At 38.5% G+C, this 20,100-nt stretch overlaps 2 protein-coding genes across 2 annotated transcripts; both read left to right on the forward strand.

The window, feature by feature from the left end:
• Positions 1-12,932: 12,932 nt before the first annotated feature.
• Positions 12,933-13,423, forward strand: LOC125195584 (uncharacterized). The gene has a single exon (XM_048093722.2). The coding sequence runs from the start codon at positions 12,933-12,935 to the stop codon at positions 13,365-13,367; it is 435 nt and encodes a 144-aa protein (XP_047949679.1). The 3' UTR covers positions 13,368-13,423.
• A 3,121-nt stretch (positions 13,424-16,544) lies between these two features.
• LOC125206586 (Thioredoxin superfamily protein) lies at positions 16,545-19,673 on the forward strand. Its single transcript, XM_048105834.2, has 7 exons — positions 16,545-16,909; positions 18,165-18,211; positions 18,305-18,419; positions 18,768-18,812; positions 18,891-18,950; positions 19,038-19,133; positions 19,211-19,673. The coding sequence occupies exons 1-7, from the start codon at positions 16,619-16,621 to the stop codon at positions 19,328-19,330; spliced, it is 774 nt and encodes a 257-aa protein (XP_047961791.1). The 5' UTR covers positions 16,545-16,618; the 3' UTR covers positions 19,331-19,673.
• Positions 19,674-20,100: the final 427 nt, after the last annotated feature.

Below are 20,100 nucleotides of genomic sequence, written 5' to 3' on the forward strand. Positions count from 1 at the left end.
CTCTTTCACTTCAATATAAGTGTCGAGAGTTATTTCCTATTTCAAATTGACAGTTCATTTGAGTGAGTTATTTTCTCCAAGCACCTCTCGTGCTTGATTTAAACGAGTGACAGCCTTTACCTCTTAACAATTGGTGCGGTGAATGTGGATGGCCCCGCGTAACACAGGCACCTGTTTGGATGGATTCTAGAAGGTTGTCGGCAATCTGGAGAAGACGATGGAGACATTGGCCACTGTGGTCAATAAATTGAAAATTCAATGCCTGGAAATGGACGAAAGTGTGTCGGCGCTGGGGTCTCAACTCGAGAGGTTCAGGGCAGAAATGCGGGCTGCTTTCTTTTATGGGAATCCGAATAGCACTATTGGTTCGTTCCCTAAAGATTCATCTAATGGGCACGGCTCCAACACAAAAATTCCCGATAGCACACCACCAATCACAATCCCTACATTCAATGGATCTGATGCGATCGCATGGCTCGCGCGGGCTGAACAGTACTTCCTGGTGTCTAAAATTCCACTAGATAATCGCGTGAGTGTTCCCATGGAAGCCTTGATAGGCCTGGCCTTACCATGGATCCAACTCCTTATGCGACGAATTCCCACTTTGTCTTGGGACCGTTTTACGTAGGAAATGATGAAGCGTTTTGGTAATTCAGAAGCATGGAAACCCAAGGTTGTTGCTATTCGCCAGGGGATACCAGCTATTACCACGTCAACAATCCACACTGATATCGACACTAAAGCGATCAATAGAGTGTCCCTGCCCTTGGCAGTACAACAGCCCATTCCACCTCCAGTTCAGGAGCCTCTACCATCTCCTACCAGTCCACCTATACTAGCAACGGTGACATCACCACTGTTGTCCACCGTCAGCCTTGATATTCCGCAGTTTCAACCTCCTTTCTTGCCTCTACTGCAACGATTAGTTTCCACAGCTGCTGCTGACCATACCAAACTCGTGGTTTCAACTCCGCCTACAACAGCCATGATGACATCACCTCTGCTGTCCGCCAGCTCCGCCAGCCCCGATAATTTGCAGTTCCAGTCTCCGTTCTCTTCCTTGCTGCGATGTTTAGTTTCCGCTACCCACCAGTACACACCAACGGTGGTTCCTTCCAGGATCTCTACTTACATCGGCAGGCACTCCATTCTATTATTTTATCATGCTGCGATGCCTTCATATAGTTGGCCATCTTATATGGTTCAATACTCTGGCTACTACCCGAAAGCATGAATTTGAACCTCCACCGGACAAAAAGAATTGGTTTTGATTTTGACCTCCGCCTTGAGGGCAAGGCTGTTTTGAGGGTGAGGCAGTTGATACGGATTGGAGGATGAGAAATAAGAAAGTTGTTGGCCAACAAACTTGGAGGATACGGTGGAGGGAAGTGGTTATACGGTTAGCATGATTTTCTCTACAGCTGCTTTTCAAATAGTTGTTATTCTGTTTCCTATATTTTATCACTAGAATTACCTATATATAGAGAGAGTCTACTGATGGATAAATCATCTTTGGAAGTAGATCAGTTTAGGGACGGCAGTAGCCGTAGGCCTCTGCGGAGGATTTATATTTTTGTACTTGTTCTCTTTCACTTCAATATAAGTGTCGAGAGTTATTTCCTATTTCAGATTGACAGTTCATTTGAGTAAGTTATTTTCTCCAAGCACCTCTCGTGCTTGATTTAAACGAGTGACAGCCTTTACCTCCTAACAATTGGTGCGGTGAACGTGGATGGCTCCGCGTAACACAGGCACCTGTTTGGATGGATTCTAGAAGGTTGTCGGCGATCTGGAGAAGAAGACGGAGACATTGGCCACTGTGGTCAATAAATTGAAAATACAATCTGGAAATGGACGAAAGTGTATCGGCGCTGGGGTCTCAACTCGAGAGGTTCAGGGCAGAAATGCGGGCTGCTTTCTATTTTGGGGATCCGAGTAGCACTATTGGTTCATTCCCTAAAGATTCGTCTAATGGGCACGGCTCCAACACAAAAATTCCCGATAGCACACCACCAATCACAATCCCTACATTCAATGGATCCGATGCGATCGCATGGCTCGCGCGGGCTGAACAGTACTTCCTGGTGTCTAAAATTCCACTAGATAATCGCGTGAGTGTTCCCATGGAAGCCTTGACAGGCCTGGCCTTACCATGGATCCAACTCCTTATGCGACGAATTCCTACTTTGTCTTGGGACCGTTTTACGTAGGAAATGATGAAGCGTTATGGTGATTCAGAAGCATGGAAACCCAAGGTTGTTGCTATTCGCCAGGAGATACCAGCTATTACCACGTCAACAATCCACACTGATATCGACACTAAAGCGATCAATAGAGTGTCCCTGCCCTTGCCAGTACAACAGCCCATTCCACCTCCAGTTCTGGTGCCTCTACCATCTCCTACCAGTCCACCTAAACTAGGAACGGTGACATCACCACTGTTGTCCACCGTCAGCCTTGATATTCCGCAGTTTCAACCTCCTTTCTTGACTCTACTGCAGCGATTAGTTTCCACAGCTGCTGCTGACCATACCAAACTCGTGGTTTCAACTCCGCCTACAACAGCCATGATGACATCACCTCTGCTGTCCGCCAGCTCCGCCAGCCCCGATAATTTGCAGTTCCAGTCTCCGTTCTCTTCCTTGCTGCGATGTTTAGTTTCCGCTACCCACCAGTACACACCAACGGTGGTTCCTTCCAGGATCTCTACTTACATCGGCAGGCACTCCATTCTACTATTTTATCATGCTGTGATGCCTTCATATAGTTGGCCATCTTATATGGTTCAATACTCTGGCTACTACCCGAAAGCATGAGTTTGAACCTCCACCGGACAAAAAAGAATTGGTTTTGATTTTGACCTCCGCCTTGAGGGCAAGGCTGTTTTGAGGGTGAGGCAGTTGATACGGATTGGAGGATGAGAAATAAGAAAGTTGTTGGCCAACAAACTTGGAGGATACGGTGGAGTGAAGTGGTTATAGGGTTAGCATGATTGGATTGGAGGATGAGAAATAAGAAATTTGTAGGCCAACAAACTTGGAGGATACGGTGGTGGGAAGTGGTTATAGGGTTAACATGATTTTCTCTACAGCTGCTTTTCAAATAGTTGTTATTCTGTTTCCTATATTTTAGCACTAGAATTACCTATATATAGAGAGAGTCTACTGATGGATAAATCATCTTTGGAAGTAGATCAGTTTAGGGACGGCAGTAGCCGTAGGCCTCTGCGGAGGATTTATATTTTTGTACTTGTTCTCTTTCACTTCAATATAAGTGTCGAGAGTTATTTCCTATTTCAAATTGACAGTTCATTTGAGTGAGTTATTTTCTCCAAGCACCTCTCGTGCTTGATTTAAACGAGTGACAGCCTTTACCTCTTAACAATTGGTGCGGTGAATGTGGATGGCCCCGCGTAACACAGGCACCTGTTTGGATGGATTCTAGAAGGTTGTCGGCAATCTGGAGAAGACGATGGAGACATTGGCCACTGTGGTCAATAAATTGAAAATTCAATGCCTGGAAATGGACGAAAGTGTGTCGGCGCTGGGGTCTCAACTCGAGAGGTTCAGGGCAGAAATGCGGGCTGCTTTCTTTTATGGGAATCCGAATAGCACTATTGGTTCGTTCCCTAAAGATTCATCTAATGGGCACGGCTCCAACACAAAAATTCCCGATAGCACACCACCAATCACAATCCCTACATTCAATGGATCTGATGCGATCGCATGGCTCGCGCGGGCTGAACAGTACTTCCTGGTGTCTAAAATTCCACTAGATAATCGCGTGAGTGTTCCCATGGAAGCCTTGATAGGCCTGGCCTTACCATGGATCCAACTCCTTATGCGACGAATTCCCACTTTGTCTTGGGACCGTTTTACGTAGGAAATGATGAAGCGTTTTGGTAATTCAGAAGCATGGAAACCCAAGGTTGTTGCTATTCGCCAGGGGATACCAGCTATTACCACGTCAACAATCCACACTGATATCGACACTAAAGCGATCAATAGAGTGTCCCTGCCCTTGGCAGTACAACAGCCCATTCCACCTCCAGTTCAGGAGCCTCTACCATCTCCTACCAGTCCACCTATACTAGCAACGGTGACATCACCACTGTTGTCCACCGTCAGCCTTGATATTCCGCAGTTTCAACCTCCTTTCTTGCCTCTACTGCAACGATTAGTTTCCACAGCTGCTGCTGACCATACCAAACTCGTGGTTTCAACTCCGCCTACAACAGCCATGATGACATCACCTCTGCTGTCCGCCAGCTCCGCCAGCCCCGATAATTTGCAGTTCCAGTCTCCGTTCTCTTCCTTGCTGCGATGTTTAGTTTCCGCTACCCACCAGTACACACCAACGGTGGTTCCTTCCAGGATCTCTACTTACATCGGCAGGCACTCCATTCTATTATTTTATCATGCTGCGATGCCTTCATATAGTTGGCCATCTTATATGGTTCAATACTCTGGCTACTACCCGAAAGCATGAATTTGAACCTCCACCGGACAAAAAGAATTGGTTTTGATTTTGACCTCCGCCTTGAGGGCAAGGCTGTTTTGAGGGTGAGGCAGTTGATACGGATTGGAGGATGAGAAATAAGAAAGTTGTTGGCCAACAAACTTGGAGGATACGGTGGAGGGAAGTGGTTATACGGTTAGCATGATTTTCTCTACAGCTGCTTTTCAAATAGTTGTTATTCTGTTTCCTATATTTTATCACTAGAATTACCTATATATAGAGAGAGTCTACTGATGGATAAATTATCTTTGGAAGTAGATCAGTTTAGGGACGGCAGTAGCCGTAGGCCTCTGCGGAGGATTTATATTTTTGTACTTGTTCTCTTTCACTTCAATATAAGTGTCGAGAGTTATTTCCTATTTCAGATTGACAGTTCATTTGAGTAAGTTATTTTCTCCAAGCACCTCTCGTGCTTGATTTAAACGAGTGACAGCCTTTACCTCCTAACAATTGGTGCGGTGAACGTGGATGGCTCCGCGTAACACAGGCACCTGTTTGGATGGATTCTAGAAGGTTGTCGGCGATCTGGAGAAGAAGACGGAGACATTGGCCACTGTGGTCAATAAATTGAAAATACAATCTGGAAATGGACGAAAGTGTATCGGCGCTGGGGTCTCAACTCGAGAGGTTCAGGGCAGAAATGCGGGCTGCTTTCTATTTTGTGAATCCGAGTAGCACTATTGGTTCATTCCCTAAAGATTCGTCTAATGGGCACGGCTCCAACACAAAAATTCCCGATAGCACACCACCAATCACAATCCCTACATTCAATGGATCCGATGCGATCGCATGGCTCGCGCGGGCTGAACAGTACTTCCTGGTGTCTAAAATTCCACTAGATAATCGCGTGAGTGTTCCCATGGAAGCCTTGACAGGCCTGGCCTTACCATGGATCCAACTCCTTATGCGACGAATTCCTACTTTGTCTTGGGACCGTTTTACGTAGGAAATGATGAAGCGTTATGGTGATTCAGAAGCATGGAAACCCAAGGTTGTTGCTATTCGCCAGGAGATACCAGCTATTACCACGTCAACAATCCACACTGATATCGACACTAAAGCGATCAATAGAGTGTCCCTGCCCTTGCCAGTACAACAGCCCATTCCACCTCCAGTTCTGGTGCCTCTACCATCTCCTACCAGTCCACCTAAACTAGGAACGGTGACATCACCACTGTTGTCCACCGTCAGCCTTGATATTCCGCAGTTTCAACCTCCTTTCTTGACTCTACTGCAGCGATTAGTTTCCACAGCTGCTGCTGACCATACCAAACTCGTGGTTTCAACTCCGCCTACAACAGCCATGATGACATCACCTCTGCTGTCCGCCAGCTCCGCCAGCCCCGATAATTTGCAGTTCCAGTCTCCGTTCTCTTCCTTGCTGCGATGTTTAGTTTCCGCTACCCACCAGTACACACCAACGGTGGTTCCTTCCAGGATCTCTACTTACATCGGCAGGCACTCCATTCTACTATTTTATCATGCTGTGATGCCTTCATATAGTTGGCCATCTTATATGGTTCAATACTCTGGCTACTACCCGAAAGCATGAGTTTGAACCTCCACCGGACAAAAAAGAATTGGTTTTGATTTTGACCTCCGCCTTGAGGGCAAGGCTGTTTTGAGGGTGAGGCAGTTGATACGGATTGGAGGATGAGAAATAAGAAAGTTGTTGGCCAACAAACTTGGAGGATACGGTGGAGTGAAGTGGTTATAGGGTTAGCATGATTGGATTGGAGGATGAGAAATAAGAAATTTGTAGGCCAACAAACTTGGAGGATACGGTGGTGGGAAGTGGTTATAGGGTTAACATGATTTTCTCTACAGCTGCTTTTTAAATAGTTGTTATTCTGTTTCCTATATTTTAGCACTAGAATTACCTATATATAGAGAGAGTCTACTGATGGATAAATCATCTTTGGAAGTAGATCAGTTTAGGGACGGCAGTAGCCGTAGGCCTCTGCGGAGGATTTATATTTTTGTACTTGTTCTCTTTCACTTCAATATAAGTGTCGAGAGTTATTTCCTATTTCAAATTGACAGTTCATTTGAGTGAGTTATTTTCTCCAAGCACCTCTCGTGCTTGATTTAAACGAGTGACAGCCTTTACCTCTTAACAATTGGTGCGGTGAATGTGGATGGCCCCGCGTAACACAGGCACCTGTTTGGATGGATTCTAGAAGGTTGTCGGCAATATGGAGAAGACGATGGAGACATTGGCCACTGTGGTCAATAAATTGAAAATTCAATTCCTGGAAATGGACGAAAGTGTGTCGGCGCTGGGGTCTCAACTCGAGAGGTTCAGGGCAGAAATGCGGGCTGCTTTCTTTTATGGGAATCCGAATAGCACTATTGGTTCGTTCCCTAAAGATTCATCTAATGGGCACGGCTCCAACACAAAAATTCCCGATAGCACACCACCAATCACAATCCCTACATTCAATGGATCTGATGCGATCGCATGGCTCGCGCGGGCTGAACAGTACTTCCTGGTGTCTAAAATTCCACTAGATAATCGCGTGAGTGTTCCCATGGAAGCCTTGATAGGCCTGGCCTTACCATGGATCCAACTCCTTATGCGACGAATTCCCACTTTGTCTTGGGACCGTTTTACGTAGGAAATGATGAAGCGTTTTGGTAATTCAGAAGCATGGAAACCCAAGGTTGTTGCTATTCGCCAGGGGATACCAGCTATTACCACGTCAACAATCCACACTGATATCGACACTAAAGCGATCAATAGAGTGTCCCTGCCCTTGGCAGTACAACAGCCCATTCCACCTCCAGTTCAGGAGCCTCTACCATCTCCTACCAGTCCACCTATACTAGCAACGGTGACATCACCACTGTTGTCCACCGTCAGCCTTGATATTCCGCAGTTTCAACCTCCTTTCTTGCCTCTACTGCAACGATTAGTTTCCACAGCTGCTGCTGACCATACCAAACTCGTGGTTTCAACTCCGCCTACAACAGCCATGATGACATCACCTCTGCTGTCCGCCAGCTCCGCCAGCCCCGATAATTTGCAGTTCCAGTCTCCGTTCTCTTCCTTGCTGCGATGTTTAGTTTCCGCTACCCACCAGTACACACCAACGGTGGTTCCTTCCAGGATCTCTACTTACATCGGCAGGCACTCTATTCTATTATTTTATCATGCTGCGATGCCTTCATATAGTTGGCCATCTTATATGGTTCAATACTCTGGCTACTACCCGAAAGCATGAGTTTGAACCTCCACCGGACAAAAAGAATTGGTTTTGATTTTGACCTCCGCCTTGAGGGCAAGGCTGTTTTGAGGGTGAGGCAGTTGATACGGATTGGAGGATGAGAAATAAGAAAGTTGTTGGCCAACAAACTTGGAGGATACGGTGGAGTGAAGTGGTTATAGGGTTAGCATGATTGGATTGGAGGATGAGAAATAAGAAAGTTGTTGGCCAACAAACTTGGAGGATACGGTGGAGGGAAGTGGTTATAGGGTTAGCATGATTTTCTCTTCAGCTGCTTTTCAAATAGTTGTTATTCTGTTTCCTATATTTTAGCACTAGAATTACCTATATATTGAGAGAGTCTACTGATGGACAAATCATCTTTGGAAGTAGATCAGTTTAGGGACGGCAGTAGCCGTAGGCCTCTGCGGAGGATTTATATTTTTGTACTTGTTCTCTTTCACTTCAATATAAGTGTCGAGAGTTATTTCCTATTTCAGATTGACAGTTCATTTGAGTGAGTTATTTTCTCCAAGCACCTCTCGTGCTTGATTTAAACGAGTGACAGCCTTTACCTCCTATACACACGCAACACACACTTACACACGCCACACACATGCATACATATATCCATATTCCCTTTATCCCACTTTCACTCAAACAAGATGCATGAGGGTTCAAGAATACCGATTAATCGGTTGGAGAGAAGAGGAATCGAGTATAAAGAAGAAGGTAAATATGATAATACCTTTTTGAGAAAAACGAACGGTAGAAACGAAGTAAAGACTTGGTTCTTCAAAAATCTTGAGGTGCAAACTCTAATTCTTCTCGAAGGATGAAGGATTATTAGAGTAAAATAGAAGAAAATTGAGAGAGTGTGGGGAGAGGGAAGGGACGAAAATTTGGGGTAGGGGGCAAAAATTGTGATGGCTAGGGTTAGGGGTTTCTCTTATTTATAGTGCTCAATAAGATCTTTAGGTAAATAAATAGAATATTTGGAAAGATTTCATTCTCCACAATTAAATAAAATAAATATTGTGGAGTAGGAAGAAAAACTTAACAAAAATAAGCTCTAGGGCTCAAGCATGAGATTTTCGAAAATATGGCTTTTTAATTAGCCAAGATTTTGCTTTTTGATATATCTTACGGAGTAGAATAAAATATCACGGAGCAAAATAAAAATAAAAGTCTCCCCCATTGGCCAAGAAATAGGCGTGTAGTATAGGGATTAATAAGGGATGGATTTTGCTTATTAACTAAAATAGAATATGGCAAGATCTTCTTGAGGTATGGAAAGATTTGATAGAATATTTAATTATAGGTATGGAAGGAAATCAATAAGAGATCAATTAAACAAGAAAAATAATATTTCCTTCCCAACATAGGTGATTTGCGAAAATCACCTAGAAATAAGGGGGGTGTCGATTTCTCCTTGGAAAAATAAGGAACAATTGGGTTTTGGATTTAATTTGGATAAATATCCCAAGAACTAAATAGGATTTTCTCAAATAAAATGAGGGGGTTCGAAAATTTCAAAAGAATAAAGGTGGTTTAGTAAATATGAAAATTTTCTAATATTCTCACTCACCCTTAAACAAATAATTCACCACATAAATCACATTTAATTCAAATATTCACGTGCCACGTCATATAATCAACAAGTTTGACTTTTCAAACTTCCAACGCAACCCTAAACTCGACTCGGTCATAATTTCGTTCCTCAATAAATTCTCGTCTCCTAAGTCATAAATTAAGGAATTAAATTTTTGGCTCTAAAACTAGGGTTCGAAAAAGAGGGGTGTTACACTCATACTAACAATTCGATAGCCTAGTTTTTTCACTGAATATGTTATTCTCTAAAATGAAACAATAATACTTTCTTTGTTCCAAGGTAGTTGAGACATTTCTTTATTTGCGCACGAGATTTAAAAAATTGATATATTAAAGTTTAAAGTGGAGAGAGTAAAGTAAGAAAATGAATAAAGTAAAAGAGATTGAGAGAATAAAATAAGAGAAAAGATTTGTCAAAAAGGGAAATGACTGCTTGGGATAACCCATAAAGAAATACAACTCAATCACCATGGGACGAAAATTAAGCTTTTCCCTTTAATAAATGACATTTTATAAAAATTTAAATAAGCACTAGTACATGACTAGCCTATACTATATTTATTATAAAAATTAATATTTATTACTACTGCACATTAAAGAAAGGGATATTGGCCTCTAATATTATGGAATTTTCAAAAAGTTGGATTTTTCACACGGACTTTTAAATTGGCAAATAATAGTACGAATATTACCTAAGTTTGTTATTTACCACCGGTGAAAAAATTTCCGGCAAATAATATCATGATGCGGATTTTTTTTTGTAATTTCTCAAGAACAACTTCGAGAGCTTTGAGAGCTTCAAGTTCTTCAATCTTTGAATATAGTTTTTCTTGAAGCACACTCTCCAAAATTGTTCTTAAATCCATTAATATAGTCATAATTTATTAACTGGTGGGAAATAACAAACTCGGGTAAAGTTTGTGATATTATTTGTCAATTTAAAAGTTCGTTAGAAAAATCCAACCTTTTAAAAATTTCATGACAAGGCCAATATTCCTTACAAAATGTTATAACAAGATTCGAGCCTTATATCAATTGTCATACAATTGTTTAATAAAAGTAGTCTTATAAATATATGAATTCAAATTTAAAAGTAAAAAATCGAAAAGGTAAACATGCATGCATTATGACAATTTCAAGATATGACAGTTTCGTCTATAACAATCATTATCTAATGCTTTTTCAAATCGTAATGTTTGTTATATGTAATATTTTACCTTATTAGTATTCCCTCCATCCGACTAAGATAGACATATTTCTTTGTTGGCACTAGATTTTAGGATAATCCGACTAAGATAGACATATTTCTTTGTTGGCACTAGATTTTAGGATTTTAGGAGTTGTTGCTTTATGTATTTAATTGAGGAGAGAAAAAGCGGTCGAATGTATTACTTGGAGAAAGAAAGTTCCAAAAATAGAAATGTGACATCTTATTTGAGACAAACTAAAAAGCATAGTGTGTCATCTTAAGTAGGACGGAGGGAGTAAATTTTAAAATTTTCAGCCCCGGCTTATTAAAATTCCTAGTTCCGCCACTGCATGCATAAGCAACGCAGATAAGGCGTCTTGATGCCTTGGAACGAGAACATCGCGAGAGACAAAAAGCGCCACCCTCTCTGCTACCAATCACTAGCGTAATGATACATACTCATGTAGTACTCCCTCCGTCCCAGAGAAGTTGGCATACTTTGAAAATGGCACGGGATTTTAGGAGGTTTTGTTTTGTGTGTTAAATGGAGAGAGAAAATATAATTTTTATATTCATGTGAGAGAGAACTTTTTCCAAAAAGGAAAATGTGACATCTTTTGTGGGACAAACTAAAAAGGAAAGTGTGTCAACTTCTCTGGGACGGAGGGAGTACCATGTTTCTTGTGTTTGAACTTTGAAATACTGTGTTGCAAATCTGCTTGAAATACTCATGAGTACTTTATGTTATTGATTTGCATTTTGATTAAATTGTTTAATAATTGCATTATGAGTACGTTTTTGAGTAATGACTAACGATTATTGTTTCTTAACCTCAATTAAATGAAGGCATCTAATATGTGTGGTGTGAATCATATTATGGAAGTTTGTGATAGCATGGCTATTAGAGGAGAAATTATATGTTTAGATTTGTTCATGGTTTAAGGTGGTTGTTGATTAAATGTTGCTTTTGTTTTAAGCAAACTGTAATGAATCTATGATGTCATACTGATAAATATTTTATGTCGATTTCTGAATGTGTAAGCAAATAAACTCATTTCTGATTATTTCGAAAAGCATGTGGTTTTCGAGATGACCGTTAAAATCACACCTCAACATCAGTTCCTTAATTTGCTGCAGGACAAAAAAAGGGTGTAACCTGACAGTGAAAATATATATGCAATGAAATGTTTATGTAAATGTGATGAGAATTCGTTAGTAGACAATGTGATGAGAATCTCAATCTATTGGTTGGTTAAAATATTGTTAAATATTAAACTACTATCTCCGTCCTCCAAATATTGTCCCACATTGATCCGGCACGGGTTTTAAAAAATGTAATTAAAAGTAAGTTGAAAAAATTAGTGGAATATATATTAGTTTTATAATAAAATGTGAGTAGGAATGAGTTAGTGGGATATGAGATCCACTACCAGAAATGATAAAAAGTAAAATAGAACAAATTTTGTGGGACAGACGGAAATAGAAAAATGAGACAAACTTCAAAAGACGGAGGGAGTATATATATTTTTTTCAAAATGAATGCAAAAGAAAAATGTAATATCTTTTATAAGACGGAGCGAATACATACTAACAATATTCAAACCAACGAATACATTGGGATTTATTAACATATTGATATCAAATTAATATCCTGCATCGATATGATCTGGAATCTGGATGCATGTCGACTTTGAACATGTATTTTGGCTCAACAAGTCAACTATAAACTAGTACTAATAGTTTCACCAATTAAGATGGCGGCTGGGAATTATTATTATCATCATCTAATAAATCCGCAGTACTTCTGAACTGTATCTATGGTTGCTATAAACAATTGTTTTCTTTGTTACAAAGCATGAGCCAAGCAATAATATGAATATATTATCAATAATTTTTCATCGGTCAAAAATGTTTCACGGCAGAAGGTCAGCTTCCATAGATCACGCCGAAACTCGCGACAAAATAAAACATTTTGCCTCGTCTATCTTCAATATACTCTCTCCGTTTCCTACTACGTGTCCGAATTTTCAATTTTGATTCATCCATTATTATTTTTAGTTATGGACCTCACATTCCATTAACTCAATTCAACACTAACATTTTTAACCCACTTTTTTGTACATTTAAAAATCATACCATATCAAAGTGAAACACTTGATAGAAGACGGAAGGAGTAATTTTTTTGTTTTATTCGACTACAAGCTCCATATCCCTATCTCTGTGTCCCCCAAAGGTGTTCGACTTCAAATTCTTGCAATTATCTTAGTAATACTCTTGTGACTGCTCTAAAACCTTGGACTTTTTCATCACGACTTTTTCTTCCCGAGATGTGTATATATATAAATAATCAGACGAAAGTAACAATCACGACAATATAGTCGCATTCATCACATTCCTCTTTATCTGCTATGTATTCTTTCTCATCAAACTCCTCAACTCAGAGTGGGAAACCGCCGCCGTCATTCCGGTCAGCGCTCCACACCGTGCGTAAACCTACCAAGAAGCCCATCGCTCCGCCCCTACCAGCCCCGCCAAGAATATACAAGGTGGCGCCTGTCGAGTTCAAGGATGTGGTCCAGAAGCTGACGGGTGGGGTCGAGCTCCAGCCCACCCGGCTGCAGGAGGTGGCGCCGCCCCCTCTCAGCCTCCACCCACCGCATCACTCTAACTTCGTCCAGCATTCAGAAAATGAAGAGGAAAAAAGTCAGAAATCAACGGACAGTTGTTTTGGGATTCTAAGCCCACTCGGGTTTAGCATATCGCCGTCATCGCTGGCTTGGTGTTCGGCTATGCTTCTCAGTCCAGGAACACTTGCTTCCTTCGACCCAAGTCTAGTTCTTTAGTACACCAAAAAATTATGTAAATCCCCAAAAATTAAATTGAATTAACATTTATTAGTATTTAATCAATTGAAGATTTGAGTGTTATCAAAGGTTGAAATGGAGATTAAATAAAGCGACAGGTGAAGTCCGGATGTGTGTTTTTCTTGTTTTTCCTGGAGTTATTATGGTGGTTCTTTGGGCTTTCTTCTTGATCGGTTATGTGTGACCTTTAGTTCGCCAATCCTTGGATATTGTTTCATACTTCTTGATTGGTTATTTTTTTATATATTTATATGTTGGCATTTTGAATCTCTATGTTGGATCTTTATTAGCCATTTTGAGCTTCGGGCTTTTCTAAATGCATCAAATAAAATGCAATCGGCATGTGTTAATTGAGTTTTATAAGAAGGATATTTATACATACGGATGGTTGATACTTAGGTTTAGGTTTATGTAAGTTTGTTAAGGTAGTGCACTACCAATTAATGATATTTGGAGATGATTATTTCATATATTTTCTCTCATCTCTCCTGTCCTCTTAATGGGGGAGGATCCCCTGCTGTGTTAAAAAACACAGCAGGGGCGCTGTGGTTGAAATGGCAAAGGAGTACAAATGAAACGCAGCATAGGGAGATGAGAGAGAAATGGTGGGACCGAAGACGTACTCTTTCTAATTCTTTAGTTCATTTATCCATTTCTTTATTTCATTAAAAATGCAGTAAGCCAATTTAACTTTATTTCATTGAGTAGCTATCAAAATTTTATTGGAGATTTTTTTAGTATTTTGTTTTATGAATTACGACCGATGCATCTTTTACAGAATTATTAAAAAAGAGTAAGTACTATAACATACTCACAAGAACTAATTAATAATTGACATATTAAGTAATACTCCCTTTCAATAACATTTATATAATTACTCCCTCCGTCCGCGAATAGGAGTCCCAGTTGAGTTGGGTGCGGGTTTTAAGAAAAGTTTGAGTGTAATAATTTAAGTGTGTGATAGTGGAATGTGGGGCCCATTTATATTATTATTTGCAATCAAAGTGGATTAAAATTAATTGCAGCTTCTAAATTAAGGGAAAAGTGGGGTCATTTTTTATACTCCCAAGATAAAATGTCTAACCGGGACTCCTAATAGCGGACGGATGAAAATGGCCAACCGAGACTCCTATTCGCGGACGGAGGGAGTATTAATTAATTTTCTAGGCCAAACTCATTTTTCACCAGACTATAAAAAACAGGGTGCAATTTTTTTATTTTTTTTTCTGCAAAATTTCTTTTATTCAAATATATATACTATAAAATTCAGTTAACTTTATCAATTGGAAAACTTATATATTTTGATCATTATATACTCCCTCCGTCCTCGATTAATTATCACTTTTTAACCAGACACAGTTTTAAGAAATGTAAAGAAAAGTTGGTTAAAAAAGTTAGTGGAATGTGGGACCCACTTTTTCATACTCCTAGTTTTATAATAAAATGTGAGTGAAGTGAGTTAGTAGAATGTGAGACCTACTTACCATTTATGAAAAAATGAAGTATGACAATTATTGAGGGACGGACCGAAATGGAAAAGAATGACAATTAATCGAGGACGGAGGAAGTAATAAATTAGAAAGACCTACTTTATTGGTATAAATTAGAAAAAAAGTCAATTTTAAAGAACAAATTTATAAGGAAATTTATATTTTTAATGGATGGAGGGAGGATTACATTTAAACTTTTTATTACAAATAATTTATTACGAGTGTTCGGTCTATAAGATTGTATTATATAATTTAAATTATATCTTATTACTAATTTTTTAATAATTCTGTAAAAGTGGCGTTGGTCGTAATTCATAAAACAAAATACTAAAAAAATCTCCAATAAAATTTTAATAGCTACTCAATGAAATAAAGTTAAATTGGCTGACTGAATTTTTAATGAAATAAAGAAATGGATAAGTGAACAAAAGAATTAATACGCCTTCAATTCCACCATTCCTCTCGCATCTCCCTATGCTGCGTTTCATTTGTACTCCCCTGCCGTTTCAACCACAGCAGCCCCTGTTGTTGGGGATACTCCCCCCTCTTAATACTTTGTATGCAATATATACGTGCTATCGAGACCTATTAACTTAATAGGTCTTAATATGCAAGAAACATTGATTTACTAGTAAATTCTAAATGAAATTTTAGTTTGGTTTAATAAAATTCGAAGTATATTTATTTTTCTATCATCTAGAGCAATGTTATACTCCCCCGTCTCACTTAAAATGACACATTTTCCTTTTTAGTTTGTCCCAGTTAAGATGACACATTTTCTTTTTTGAAAACTTTCTCTCTCCAATTAATACACCCAACTACTTTTTCTCGCTTTTATTAAAATATTCATCTTTTTTTTCTCTCTATTTTAATACTTACACCCACCTTTTCTCTTTTGAATTAAACACTTTAACCAAGAAATGTGTCATCTTAATCGGGGGACTGAGGAAATAGTAGTATAAAATTCAAACAATATAAAATATGTAAAACAATATTTTCAAGACTAAAAAGTTTTTATCTTTAGAAAAAGTTTAAGATTTTTTTTCATATTAAACCACTTAATATAAAAGAGATAAAACAGAAGATGAAAAAAATAATAAGAAAAGAGAGATATACGAAAATAACAAACCTATGTGACAAAATTTTGTACAACCAAAAATTAGTTTATTTAAAAAAAATATATGTTTATTTATGCATTTAATTAAAATATATGGATGCATATATAGTATATGAAAGTGCATAATATTGTGGTCATATATTTATGTTTTGTGTGTAATTTTTTTAATTTTTGGAACCATACATGTTTTTAGTGTTAATTCAAATTTTAATAGAAAGAAAATTCAAATATAAAAAAAAAAATGAGGTTAAAGGCTAATAAGTCTTTTTAACTTGTCCACTTACTTCATTTATTATTTTAATATATAATTAATACATCAAATTATTTTTTTTTGGTAATTACCAAGGATATCGGCGGACCCAGTGACTATTCCCCACGCTGATTTGTAGGCACCATCAATCCCCTAACCATTTAATTAAAAATGAATGAGTCTCATGTCATTCGACCACGTCCCTCAAAATAAATACATCAAAATCAATGTGGTTGTACAAAATTTGATAGTTTATCGTCACTCATATAAAAATATCAAATTTGGCATATCACTCAAAGTGATAAAATTATAAAGAAATCATAATTCTGTAACGAAAAAACCAGACTTTCTGCTTCCACTCAACGAACTAACTATGGCGAAAATCATATCTCCACGAATTACAACAACACCCACTTCTCTTCTTTTTCCATCTCCCCTCCCTCAGAAATCATTATTCCCTTCCCAATCTTTCTTTACCTCAACTAATTCCACCACACCTCGTTTTCGGTGGAAACTTAATAGGCCATCGCTCATGGTGGAGGCATCGTCCGCCGCAGCCTCCTCCGTCGTGCCTGATGACATATCAGATGTGCTCGGCGAAGTCAGCATCTTCACCGCCGCCGGTGAGCCCGTGCAATTGAAGAATCTGTGGGATCAGCAAGAGGTTTCATTAGTAGTTTATGTTGTTGCAAACTGTGCCCTCTTTTCTGATTATACTTAATTTTTCCCTTTCCCCAAATTTTTGATCGACAAATTAAACCTAAGTTACAGAGCAAAGCGCGATTGAATTTGATTTTTCGAAACTTTTTACTCCATCTTAACATGGTTTTATTAGGCATTCTATTTCTTCAGGAAAAACGTGATTAATTTCGGTGAATTCATTACACTTTCTATCATAATTTGTTGAAAATATATGTTCTGGTTCGTCCAAACAATCTATGAATTCGGATGAAGACCATAATTTTTTTAGTAAGTGTGATGTGGAAATGCATTAAGAGATGATGAATATGGTGCTTTGTATCTTGACAATTCTGTTCATCTAAAATCCATAATCAGTTTGAAGTTTGTCTAAGCTCTATGATCTAGTGTATCTTTGATTTGTATCATCTGTATGCTACTGACTTAGGTAAGAATTGTTCCAGTTATAAGTTTTAGACTGTAAATGTACCAAAAGAGTATTCAGATGGTGGTGGATGAACATATAATTAAACTTGGCTAAACTTGGCACGGTTGATTAAAAGGAAAAGTCATCTTTGATGCCAAGAAATTCATTGAAGGACATGCTAGTTTATATAACGAAATACTTGCTTCTGTTTTGTAAGTTTTTGTTTTCACATTCTTTCTCGACAAACATGTCTGAAATCAACAATTTTCTAAGTAGTTGGTGGGACTAGTAAACTTGAAAGAGATGTGCGACCTTGGATGTATAGAAATGAATATCAAATCATCACTATACAACCAGTTTTGAGTTAAAAATTTATAGTTTTGCATTAAGTTGATAGATATGAAATGCAACTTAAACTGACAATAGATGTCCTATTCAAATGCAGTTTGTTTACAGAAGTCCTAGTAGATGGAATCAAGTTAAATCTTCATTTGTTTTGTGAAGCATGTGTCTCTGTAATACTGTACAATAGCCATCTGGATTTAGTGCTGTTCCATTCCAAGTTTGCTGTATATTTAGCTTCCCTGTAACCGGAAATCTTTCCAAGTAGTACACTGTACACATTCAATTATGTACCGAAAGAGAATCGTTCATTTTCTTGGCCTAACAATCACCATAATTTTACTGTACAAAATATCTTACTTCGACTACGAGGTTTGTTTCAAGAGCAATTTTACGTACTACAGTAGATTAGCTGCAATTGTGTTTCATATCACAGACGTTTCACATTTCACTGAAGGCTCTTTGTTTCTAGGGAATTGCTGTTGTTGCACTCTTGAGACACTTTGGGTGTTTTTGTTGGTAATTTTCAGACTTCCCTAAGGAAACCTTATTTTGAACTACTATAAGATTATCTCTCTGGTTTGAACATACTCTTTCCTTTCTGTATTCTAGCTGGGAGCTTGCGGCATCACTTAAAGAAGCAAAGGTGAAATTTGACTCAGCTGGTGTGAAATTAATTGCTGTAGGTGTTGGAACTCCTGACAAAGCTCGCCTTCTTGCTGAAAGAGTAATTTCATTATCTTTTTTTTCTTTTGCCAATGAATCTATCTATGGGTATAAAAACTCGTTTAATTGCTTTTTTTTTGGGGAGCTTTCTTTATCTTTCAGAATAAGGTTTTTCATATTTGCATGGTCGTGTAGGGAGAGTTTAAAACATCAGTATCAGAATAGGAATGTAACTAGATTGGGTGTAAATTTGACCAGATATGTGTGATTGGCAACATTGTTAATTATTTCATAACATATGCCATCAATTTGCTGATTTGTTATTGAGTCATGTATCCATCAGTGCAAAGGTTTAAATGATTGGCATACGTGGATTTGATCTCTAATACCAATTGTGTTCTTGTGCCAGCTACCGTTTCCTATGGAGTCCCTCTATGCTGACCCTGATCGCAAGGTACCGTGCAACTACTAGTTGAGTATGCTATTCTGTATCCAAGCTTGAGCTAATTTATAACCCCAACTGGATTTTCAGGCATATGATGTTTTGGGCTTGTATTATGGTTTTCGCCGGACATTTCTCAACCCAGCTAGTGTATATAGTTCTCGATCCCTATTTTGATTTGCAAAATTTCTTGTTTCTACTCAACTTTAGAATTTTCTATAACATAAATCTGTGCAGACCAAAGTATTTTCAAGATATGAGGAACTGAAGAAGGCCATGAAAAACTACACTATCAAAGCCACTCCAGATGATACTAGCAGCGTGCTGCAACAGGTTTTGAATTGTGTCCCTAAAATCTTCCAACTCATTCATCTCTCATCTAAATGAAATTCGGCATGCTTGGATATTAGGGAGGAATGCTTGTATTTAAAGGAAAGCAGTTGCTCTATGCAAGGAAGGATGAAGGGACTGGCGACCATGCTCCCTTGGATGAAATCTTCGATATCTGCTGCAAGGTCCCTACTCCTTGAAGCCTTCTATCCACTGTCACGCCATCATGTGTGTCACTAGAGCCTAGAGGTATGCCTAGTCGGGTGTCTCGGTTTCTGAAACTCTTAGTGCTTAACTGCTTATAGCTTCGACTATTTGTACTTTATAGGTATTTGTGATTTGTGATATAGGCCTATGCACATTCATGTGTATATCATATAAAGCATGACAAATCCAGAAAATATACACATTAGCTTGATGATTCAAAGTATCTGGAAAATATACCAGAACAAGAAAATATGCAACTGTGCTAATTTCAAAATTAATAAGGTGTAATTTTAGGAAGTTTCACATTATACTTTGTTTATGTATATATTTTCTAAATTGTTGCAATTACTTTGGTATATACTCCCCAAACTTAATTATCTGTTTGTCCTTAAACAAAACAAGAGAAAAAAGTAATAAAGAAACACGAATGCTAAAAACTAGACTTCATAGTTGCCTCAAAAAATTGTAACAAGAAATAAAGAGTTTGACAAGAATACAAATCAAATCAAGTAAAACTTATTAGTACATTTTCATTACTAGCTAGTCGATCACCTTGAAGTACATGCGCTCACAAATGTTTAGAAGTGTGTTTATCACTCACTCTCAAAGTGTAGAAGGTAATGAATATATGCTCTTAGACTTGCTCGAAGTCTAATCCCTCCTTTACTTTATGTGATTAAAATAAAAAATTCGAAAGGTCTTTATTTTAGGTTATAATGTAGGCTCTTTGGTAAAGTGGGGAAATATGGCTAAAAAGTGACTA

The sequence above is a fragment of the Salvia hispanica genome, chromosome 2 (genome assembly GCF_029641045.1).
Source record: "Salvia hispanica isolate PSC_SH4W2 chromosome 2, Shi_PSC_v1, whole genome shotgun sequence".
Taxonomy (NCBI): Eukaryota; Viridiplantae; Streptophyta; class Magnoliopsida; order Lamiales; family Lamiaceae; genus Salvia; species Salvia hispanica.